This window comes from Zingiber officinale, chromosome 1A (assembly GCF_018446385.1).
Source record: "Zingiber officinale cultivar Zhangliang chromosome 1A, Zo_v1.1, whole genome shotgun sequence".
Lineage (NCBI taxonomy): Eukaryota > Viridiplantae > Streptophyta > Magnoliopsida > Zingiberales > Zingiberaceae > Zingiber > Zingiber officinale.
This window is the reverse complement of record NC_055987.1, coordinates 32,602,704-32,613,817: the sequence shown is the minus strand read 5'-3', so window position 1 is coordinate 32,613,817 and position 11,114 is coordinate 32,602,704. Positions and strand designations below refer to the sequence as shown.

General features: G+C 36.4%; 1 protein-coding gene across 1 annotated transcript; it reads right to left on the bottom strand.

Moving 5' to 3' along the window:
• Window positions 1–578: 578 nt before the first annotated feature.
• On the bottom strand, window positions 579–1,184 carry LOC121997378. The gene is made up of 2 exons (XM_042551761.1): window positions 759–1,184; window positions 579–647 (listed from the first exon to the last, which is right to left on the bottom strand). The coding sequence occupies exons 1-2, from the start codon at window positions 1,182–1,184 to the stop codon at window positions 579–581; spliced, it is 495 nt and encodes a 164-aa protein (XP_042407695.1).
• Window positions 1,185–11,114: the final 9,930 nt, after the last annotated feature.

Genomic DNA, 11,114 nt, shown 5'->3' with positions numbered 1-11,114 from the left:
GATGAATGATAGTATTAATAAAACTAAAATTTTAATTGGAGAATAGACTTTTCTCTTATAATTAGAAGAGATTCAAATAGGAGAAAATTGATATTCAAGATTCAGACTTTACTCTGTAAACAAATTAATAAAAAAAAAAAGATGTACAAAAATAAAAATAAAGTCTTGGAAAGAAAAAAACACCGTTGACCTTCATTCTTCTTCTTCTTTTTTTTTTTTTTTTTTTGTATTTTTTAGATTTTTAAATTTTTAATGATAAGTATGTAATAAGCCTGTATTTTTGTTACAAGGAAGGAGTTTCTGACAAAGTGATATTAATGAATACAGAAATATTATCGTTCAACCGAGTTAACTACAATTTCCTACGAAGGAAGAACGATCAGAATCTGAAAAAGTTATTCGAAATCCTAATTAATTACAAGGTGGAAGGACAATCAGAACCCTAAACCTGAAAAAGTTATACATGAATCCTAATTACTCAATTGCAACGTCCAATGGAAGAAGAATAACCAGAATCTTGTAAAACAATTCCTCCCCTCTGCTCTTCCTCCTCTTAGCCGAAGATTCTACGTACTCTGCTAGCCGGCAACGTTATGTGAATCAGCCGCCGCCGGGAATTCACGGGAAATAATCGCCTCCCTTGGTTTCTGCGCGATAAACATGTGAGATACATATCGAATCATAAATCTTAATAATGATCACAAACAAAAAAAAAACAGAGCGTTAATTGATTGAGAATCTATATGTGATTGATTTACCTTATCGAGAAGCGTCCACTGATTGCCGTCCCACTGCCTCCTCAGCCGAAGCTCGCACGTGCGGACTCTGATTTTCTTCATCTTCCCGTGAAGGTAGACAACGACCTTCCCGTAGCCGACGGCGGTAACCACCGCCGGGCACCAGGCGTGGTCCACGAACGCCTCCACCTCGTCGCCGGTGCTCCAGGAGTAGAGGGCGCGGAGGCCAACCGGGACCGGCGTCGGCCTAATAAACTTTCGGGCGACTCGCTCGAGTACCGCGGCCTGGGACGTAGTTGCCCCGTGGATGCGGACGAGGTGGGTGCGGCCGTTGCCGGAGACGACGTCGCCGGAGAGCCAGGAGTAGGAGTCGCCGTCCCACCGCTGGACCTCAACCTCGCTCCCCTTCCTCAGCTGCATCTTCATCTTCATGTTCGCCGCCGCCATCGCGCGCTCGATCGTTTCTTCCTTCGTCGGTTGTTTGTTTAATTAGCGATTTTAGTTTGTCTGTTTGTTATTCTATAGGCCAGTTCGCGGGTTTATGAGTTCATCTCGACTGAGAATACCAAATAATTCATTTTCCCGCTCTTTAAATTGAAAACTTTGATTTTGGGACTAATTTACCAAGATTAAATAATTTTGAAAAGAATAAAATATGATTAATTTATAAAAATAAAGTGTTTCTTTTATAAAAAAATAAAAGAAAGAATTTCAAATATGAGTGTCACTTTTATTACAATAATATTTTAATAAAACAAATATATATAACATTATTATATTAAATTATTTTTTAACAATTTAATTTAAATTATTTAAATTTAGAATGATTTTGATTGATCTAAATGATTTTAATTAAATTTAAATAATTTTAATGTAATAAAATAATGCTTCTTTTATAATATTAATAGAGTTAAAAATAATTTTAATCAAAAGAATATTTTTAATATAATAATATTATATTTTATAATTTCAATCTAGATAAAATAATTTTCATTATAATCATATTTTACGTATAATAATTTTATAATACATTTTTTTTTTTTTTTTGAGATCGCCCCTTTTGTTAATTTAGCGAAACGCCTGTTCATCCAACAAGTCCCCTAACGGTTGGCAAAATTTAGCCAGAATTTCTATGTTCTAAATATTGTGTACCCCTCAAAATCATTCTGCAGTGATCGCAAGAAAAATCAACACCTTCTGGTCTTATTCCAGTAGACAAAAAACTGGCTGAATAATGAAAACGTTGAATCCTGAAACCGAGAGCAGTTTCAGACTATTTCACAGTATAATGTGGTGCAAACATGAGAACTAATTTGTATTTGCATAAGTGGCAAGAGTCGACAAAAAAAAAATCCAAGGCCAGCAACGAAAGTGCTATTTGAAAATTCCTAGCTATAGAATCAGCTGCTTCCACGGGCTTCTCTCCTTGTTGCATCATGGAGGATGTCGACGTCTACACCATCAGGGGGGAGTTCGGCATATCGTACCACTGATCCCCTTATAAAACAGTTACGAACTGATAGCTGCGATGATTAAAGAACATGAGATCAGCTCAGGTGGTCCACTGATGTCAATAATAAATGCAAAACCAGTAATGATTCACTACAGAGAAGCTTGTTTATATCTAAGACCCCACTGGAAAGAAAACTATTCAGCAGTCGGATCAATTTAACTTCCTTGTAATTGATATTTCCAATTGCCTAATGACACCTAAAACCACTCAAACAATTATGCTCTCAAACAAATCAGCTAAAGATTAAAAGTTTATGAAGACCTTAAGGCTGCAAAGACTAAGAGATATTCCCACCTATTCAAATGCCTTACATTCACTACATCTAACAAGCTTACCCTCAATTTCACTGGATCACAATGGATCATATGATATATTAAATTCTTGATCACAATTCCCTATTTGTAATTTCTCCCAAATTCATTAGTGGAACAACAAATAACTAAGTATTCCAGTGACAAGGTGAAACAGGGTTTAATTGAGAAAATTCTGTTACTTTAAAATTTCAACCAAGTTATTTAGATTGATTTGGGGAGTTTGTTGAATTTTTTTTTGGAGGCAAACAAGTTGTATTTTTAACTTTTAAGTACAACCGATCTCATCGCAGGTCTATCAAAGTGGCCAGTGTATAAAATGTTAAAAGAAGAATAGAAAAAAGATAAAATAGGAGAGTAATAATTAATCTTATTGTTTGTTGATACTTGCCCTCAAGACAATACAATATATAGAGTTTAAACAAGTACTCGGTCAATTAACCAATTAATAAATAACAGAATAATTCTAAAAATTATTCTAATAATTATAACAGAATTATTAGAATAATCCTAAAACTAATTTAATTTGATTTGATATCCGTGGGGCCGGCACTAGGGGGGCCGCTAAGGTAGCGGATCTATCTTTTTTTCAAATAAGTACTCGGTCAATTAATCAATTAATAAATAACAGAATAATTCTAAAAATTATTTTGAGAATTATTCTAATAATTATAACATAATTATTAGAATAATTCTAAAACTAATTTGATTTGATTTGATGATTTGATCCGGTCAATTCTGGTAATTCTCTTTTATCTCTTTTACCCCCAACAAACTTAACGAGAGATCTTGGACGTTGAGTTTGGTTGCTAACTTGTTGAAACGTTGTCTGGATAATGGCTTAGTAAAGATATCAGCAATTTGATCCTCAGCAGAAATATAAGAGACGGATAATTGTTGAGTTGTCACACGTTCACGAACAAAATGAAAATCAATCTCCACATGTTTTGTACGAGCATGAAAGATTAGATTTGCTGTGAGATATGTTGCTCCAATATTGTCACACCAAATTTTTGGTGCAATATTAGATGCAAGATGAAGTTCAGAGAGAAGTGATTGAAGTCAAATAATTTCAGACGTTGTATTTGCTATAACTTTATATTCTGCCTCAGTACTTGAACGAGATACCGTAGGTTGCTTCTTCGAATTTCATGAGATAAGATTTCGTCCAAGAAATATTGCATATCCACTAGCAGAGCGTCTATCTTCAGGAGAACTTGCCCAATCCGCATCACTATAGGCATGTAAATCTCGAGACGATTGACGATATAAAAGAAGACCATGTAGAATAGTACCTTTGAGATAGCGAAGTATTTTACATTATCCCAATTTTGTTCAGTTGGAGCATGCATGAATTGACAAGCACGATTTACTGCAAAAGTAATATCAGGGCGTGTGATAGTGACATATTGTAAGGCTCCAACAATACTTCGATAAATCTGTGGATCAGACAGAGCAGGAGAGGATGAAGATGGAGAGTTGTTTATAGCAATTGGTGTAGAGACCGGACGTGCTCTATCCATTTTGGCTCTTTGAAGAAGTCCAGTAATGTATTTGCTCTGAGAGAGAAGATAGTCATCCTTATGTGGAATAAGCTCAATACCAAGAAAAAATGAGCAATGCCCAAATCTCGGGTAGGAAATTCTTGGTTGGGAAGACTTAATAAAGTTATGATGCCCTTGTAATCATTATCGATTATCAGGATGTCATCCACATAAATAAGAAAAAATATCATAGACTCATCATTATATTTGTGAAATAGAGACGAGTCAGTCTTTGATCCAGAAAATCCTTGAGATTGTAACCAATTGGATAGTCGATGAAACCATGCACGAGGAGCTTGTCGAAGACCATATAAGGATTTCTTAAGTTAGCAAACATGAGATGGAAATTGTGGATGAATGAACCCATGTGGTTGCTCCATAAATACAATTTCCTCAAGATGACCATGGAGAAACGCATTTGAGATGTTCAATTGGCGTACAGGCCAATTGGAACTAACAGCTATCGATAATAATAGTCTGACAGATGTAATCTTAATGATTGGACTAAAAGTGTCATTGAAGTCAATACCTGGTTGCTGACTAAAATCTTTGGCTACAAGTCAAGGTTTGTATCGTTCAAGAGAGCCATCAGCTCGATACTTAAGACGGAATACCCATTTAGAGCCCACAACATTCATTGAGGAAGTGCGTGGAACTAGACTTCATGTTCCATTACGAAGAAGTGCATCAAATTTTGTAGTCATTGCACTACGCCAATTTAGATCCTTGTTTGCTTGCATAAAACAAGTAGGTTCAATTGATTTTGAAGAAACCACTAGAGCCTGTGGAAGATGATATCGAGTCGCATTTGGTGGGCAACGTTCATAAATGTCACTAATGGGAAGCATACGACGAGGAGCATTATCATCTGAATCACTTGTTGATGGTGATGAGGAAGTATGCTGACATGGTGATGTAGATGACGGACTTGCACTATCCGAGGATTCAGAACTAAAGAGCATATTATCTTCGACCGGCGAGGCTTCCAAGATTGGAGCAGCATCCTGAGGTGATTCTGATGGTATAGGGGAGTTATTAGAGAGCGGAGCAGGACCTAGGATGCCATCATTTCTGACAATATTAGGTGGTATTAAGAAGGTGCCACCTGTATCTGGAGGAGAGATCGAAGAAGATACTGAAAAAGGGAATAGAGTCTCATCAAAAGTAACATGTCGTGAAATATAAATTCGACCTATTGGTATATGTAAGCAACGATAACCATGGTGTAAATTGTTGTAACCAAGGAAAACACATTGTAGTGAACGAGAGTCAAGTTTGTGTTTAGAGTAGGGGCGTAACCATGGATAACATGCGCAACCAAAAATTCGAAGGAAAGTGTAATTAGGAGTTTGATTATAAAGTGTTTCAAAAGGACATTTATGATTAAGCAATGGAGTAGGGAGTTGATTTATGAGATATACAGCAGTGGTAACAGCTTCATCCCAAAATTTACATGGAACTGATGCATGATGAAGAAGAGATAAGGCAGTTTCGACTATGTGTCTATGTTTTCTCTCAGCAGAGCCATTTTGTTATGGAGTGTGAGGACAAGAGACTCAATGAACAATTCCACAAGAGACAAGATGTGTCTATGTTCAACTTGATTTTGAAATTTACAGAATATATCCAATAAATCAGATTTTCTTTTCATAGGATAGAGCCAAGTATATTTACTAAAATGATCAATAAAAGTAACATAATATTGGAAACCTTGGTTAGATAAAACAGGTGCAGGGCCCCAAACATCAGAATGAATTAATTCAAGTGGGAAATTAGAAACATAATCGGATGAATAGAAAGGTAGCTTATGACTTTTAGATTCCATGCAGGGCCTACATGTATGAGATGGAGAGGAGGTAATGGAAGTAGGTAAATCATACCTATTGATGATTGACTCGACAATATGAAGAGAAGGATGATCAAGTCGAGCATGCCAAGCTGGCTTATTTGTGCGTTCACCAACAAAAGCTTTGATTGAAGAACTTTGAAGATAGTAGAGGTCATTTTTGATTCTCCCATGAAACACAATAGCATTTGTTCCTTTATCTTTTATAAGATAATGATTATGATGAAACTCAAAAATGACATTGTTATCAAGACAAAACTGGCGGGTAGAAAGTAAATTTTTAGTGATAGATGGAACATGAAAGATATTGCGCATGTGAAAAGTTCGATTAGATAAATGAATATATGTGTTTCCAAGATTAGCAATTTGCAAACCTGAGCCATCACCTACTTGAACCGTATTTGAGTCATAATATGACATTATGTCTGTAAGGATATTATAATCCGATGTGACATGATGAGTTGCTCCAGTGTCAATATACCAATCAGTAGATGAAAACTCTAGGGTTTTACCGCAAGTATGCACAGATGAGAGAGCTTTAGGATATGCTTGTGAAATAAACGATTGTCTTGAGACTGTAGAACCACCAATGAAATTTGAGACAAATCTTTGAGGGCATAGATTTCCAGGATGACCAATGATGTGACAAATTTGACATTTTACCCGAGAGTAATCAAATCTTTTAGGACTTAGATTTCCAGTATGGCCAATGATGCGACAAATTTGACATTGGACTGAATTTTGTTTTTGGCCTCCTTGATAGTGTTGAGTATTTGACATCTAAAGTAAAATAACTTATCTTATAGAGAGACTGGATCGCCGGAAAGGGGGTCTTTCGCCTGGAGAAACTCCCCTTGGAGGAAATAGAAGCCTTGGCTGAAGCAACCACTTGTTGTCAACGTCGAGGTTTGGTCGGCGTTCGATGGACAGCGACGGTAGCACAAAAGGATAAGCCCTTTTGTCGTCTTGTTTTGTGGTTACAAAAAGAAACTCCTCTTTTGTCTTGGGCGGCGACAAAAAAAGGAAGGGAAGAGGATTTGTGAGGGAGAATTAAGAGAACGAGAAGGAACGAAGGATCATGCATGGCTCTGATACCATGTTAAAAGAAGAATAGAAAGAAGATAAAATAGGAGAGTAATAATTAATCTTATTGTTTTTGTTGATACTTGCCCTCAAGACAATACAATATATAGGGTTTAAACAAGTACTTGGTCAATTAATCAATTAATAAATAACAGAATAATTCTAAAAATTATTCTGAGAATTATTCTAATAATTATAACAGAATTATTATAATAATTCTAAAACTAATTTGATTTAATTTGATGATTTGATCCGATCAATTCTGATAATTTTCTTTTATCACTTTTATAAAAGTGGTTAGGATCCTTTGTATCAGATCACCTTTCAGTTAATAATAATTTACACCCACTGAGTTGAGTTCGGTGCTACATCACAAAGCCTGCAGCAATGGATGCAGGTGAATACAAATTGTGGCGGGAATTAGGAAGCTTATATTTGGCCTAAATAATGATCTGTTACAGAACAGGGTCAATTTGAGGAAACAATAAAATAAAACAAGAGATATAAGAAGAGAAAGACCACTCGATTTGGAAATTATACCTAATTTTTAAACGCATGGGGCAGTTCAAATGAGACATGTACTGAAAACTCAGAAATAGTATTTGATTAGACATTTACCAACATAATGCAATGGTTAATAACTAATTTGAGATTTGAGAAAAAATACATTCATTAATTTGTAATTAGCAAAACGAAAACATGCAAAATAATAAAATAATTGTAAAAAAAGGGTTTCTAAACATCAGCAACCAGTGAAGGCTAGATCCTCTCGTCCAAGATCTGCTCGACCAAGGGAGGCCCTACAAATTCATTGGTGGGGTGAGCTAGACACCACCTGTTTAACAGGTGAGACATAGTCCACTCCACCAATGAATGGGCGGAGGTCCAAGACAAGTCCAGGACTGATCCAGGACCAGATGATCCCTACCCGCAACGAGTGCCATATAACCCAGAAAACTAATCAAGTGTTCAATAAATAATTTTAAAACAAGAGCATATTCTGAAAAATCTGACACACAATCACATTTGACATCATTTAAAAGCAAAATAGAAAGCGACTACTTAGTTAAATAAAAAAAGATGGAATCCACAACAATGACATCACAAACATGCATAGATACTATTGATTTGTGGATTTTTCATAAAACAAGATGGAATCCACAGCAGTGAAATCACAAACATGAATAGATACTATTGATTTGTGGGATTCTTACATAGCATCTATCAAACCGAGGGAAGCTAATAACTATTTTTTACAGAACTACATTATGCCTCTTAGAGAATTCACTAAATCAAAAGAGAATTATGAAACCAAATGCTTGATGTAATGTAATTGTTTTCCTAAATTTTCGTATTCATCCATTCAACAACTCTCTAATTCGTTTGACCAAGAAGGTAGTGCAACATAACCCCAGTCACTTCATCTTCAGAAACCATATAAACCCTCTGAGGTCAGCAGCAGGAGATTGGAGATACCAAAATTATCTTAGATGAGTATATCTCTTAAGAAATTTGTTCACCAACTACATCTAGCTTTGGGTATCCTAGCAACAAAATACCAATTGTAGTTTATTAAGAAAGAAGAAAAAACAAAGGAAAAAATAATAAAGCTCATGTTATGCATCCAATGTTAAAAAAGAAGCTAGGCGGTAGGTGGGTTGCCTGCCGCCTAGTGCCTAGGCGTCAACATAGGCGAAATTATGTGGTACGTACTTCATCTTTCAGGACACGGCTTGCGAAAGGCGTGCCTTGGGAACTCTTTTCCTCATCATGCAAGGGCTCTTTTTTTTTTCCAATTTCCAGGAGGTGTTTCGCCCATCGTCGATTCGTGTGAATGTTCTTCGAGTAGAATCATAGTCTTGTTACGTTAATTAGTAACAACAAAAGGGGGAGGACCCGCCGGGCCTTGTGGTACTCGACGAGGAATGAGAGACACCTTAGTCGAGGCAGTCAGTACTTCATCAAGAGTCGGATTCGTAGGCGGGAGTCTTTGAAGAACCTGTTGCATCGCCTGATCAACAAATACTTGGAACTCTTCCCTAGCCATGATGCAAGGATCACCACGAACTATGTCTCCTATGTGGCTAGGACCTTTGACAGTTCTATCGAGTTCCACCATCTCAACGTCTCAGTTCAAGCGTTCTCATAAAGGATGCCAATTTATTCATGTCTGAGATCACGATATGGCGAGTTAACGGGAGGCAATTGCTGAGGGGGCGATCTTGGATGCTTCATTAATGAAAAAATATTTAGGATATCTACAACACTCAACATATGTTAGAATGGTCACTAAGATGGGACTTGGTGTGACCACTCCGACCTTCAACTTAGCAAAGGGGATAGGAAAAGGTAAAAGTTGTAGAGTAATTAAGAGTCTAGATGATTGTATGTCGGTACTTGCACTCGCAAGAGCGGACGAGTTTATATAGGGTTGTAGTCATACCTTTCCATTATCCACATGTTTGCCCACATCTTCTGGGAGAAACGGCTATATTATTCACGTTATCCGATAAAAATGGTACAACAAACCACATAGGATGTAAATCTCAACCGAGGATGATCGAGCTGAAGGAGTTTGGTAAACCAAGTTGAAGAGGTTTATTGATCGAATAGGAGTCAGATGACTGAGTTGAAAGAGTCTAGTGATCGAGTCGAAGAGGTTTGTTGGCCAAATAGGAGGAGTCATATGACCATGCTAGGGGAGTCAGGTGTACCGGACCGAGGAAGTTGGCCATGACTTAGCTAGCTGTGAGAGTCGAGTAACGGAATTGAGGGAGTTGGGTGCCACCAGGTTCTCTATGTCATAACCTAAACCAATCTTTTCGATTTACAGCTTGGCTTGATTTTTGACCTAGTGGCTTAACTCCTGACCTAACCTTGCCATGTGTAGGCTCTTATATTTGCCACATCAGCTAAGGTTTCTTATGGAAGAAGAAGAGGCTGCTTTGCAAATAGATGAGGAACGCTTGCTTCCTATTCCTATTGAGGAAGAAGATGAACGTTGTTTTTCATTGAATATATGAGGAACCCCTACTTCCCATTCTTATTAAGGAAGAGAAGGAAATTACTTACAAGGAATGAGATGAGCGTCCTTTAAGAGCCAGATCACTAACAGGGAAGGGAAAGAGTGTGAGATCACCGATGAGTCGTTTGAGTTTAAGAAAATAGGACATTTGAAGATGAAGGGTATATATATATATATATAGTTAAAAAGAAAAAAATAATAATACAAATAATATTAAAATATTATTATTCTTGGGGGCTCAATAAAATACAGGCATAGGCATAGGCTTAGAGAGTTAGAGGTGTACGCTTTGAACCGGACCCGTCTATACAGATAATTGAACTTTGCAATGACTAATTATATTCAACGTCTCTTTGATTAGAAGGATTTGTTCATATCATATTGTTTTTATTTCCCACACGATTGGAATAGATTTAATTGGAGTTTATTTTTTATTCATGTATGATCCTATCTGAAATTAAGAAAGTTGACATGCTTGTTAAGTGACTTCGAGGTTGATAGTAAAGGGACTCCGAACAAGAGGAACCTGGCACCTTGAGCGAGCCTACACGTCAAGAAGAATGAAGGAGGAAGAAAACGTCAGTGACTAGGTTAGGGAAAGGTCCCAAATATAAGTACTCTAACAATCAAGTTAGATAGGGAGCTGAAACTAAAGAGTGAAGAAGAGTGGCTGTGAATAGTGAATTCTGCTAGCAAAATTTATTTGCGTTCAAGGCCATCTTGACTTTTAAGGGCCCTTGGCGAAACCGCCAAAAGAGAAAAAGAGACTTGGAGATTTTTTTTTACTTACATACAGTAAATAGAGTTTATAATAGAAAATTTTGAAAATCAATAAATTTCATTTAAAATATGATAAACTCTATATAAAATATATTTCTCAAGATTCTCTAAAAAATACAACATTTTGCCAAATATATTTCTTGAGCCTCTCCAAAAAATGCAATACCTTCAAATACAAAAAGATATATATCAAATAATCCTCGAAAAAATCTAGATCTTCTAGCATTTTGAAAAATAAAATCATCAATAAGGTCTTCAAAATTAAATTTTTCTAA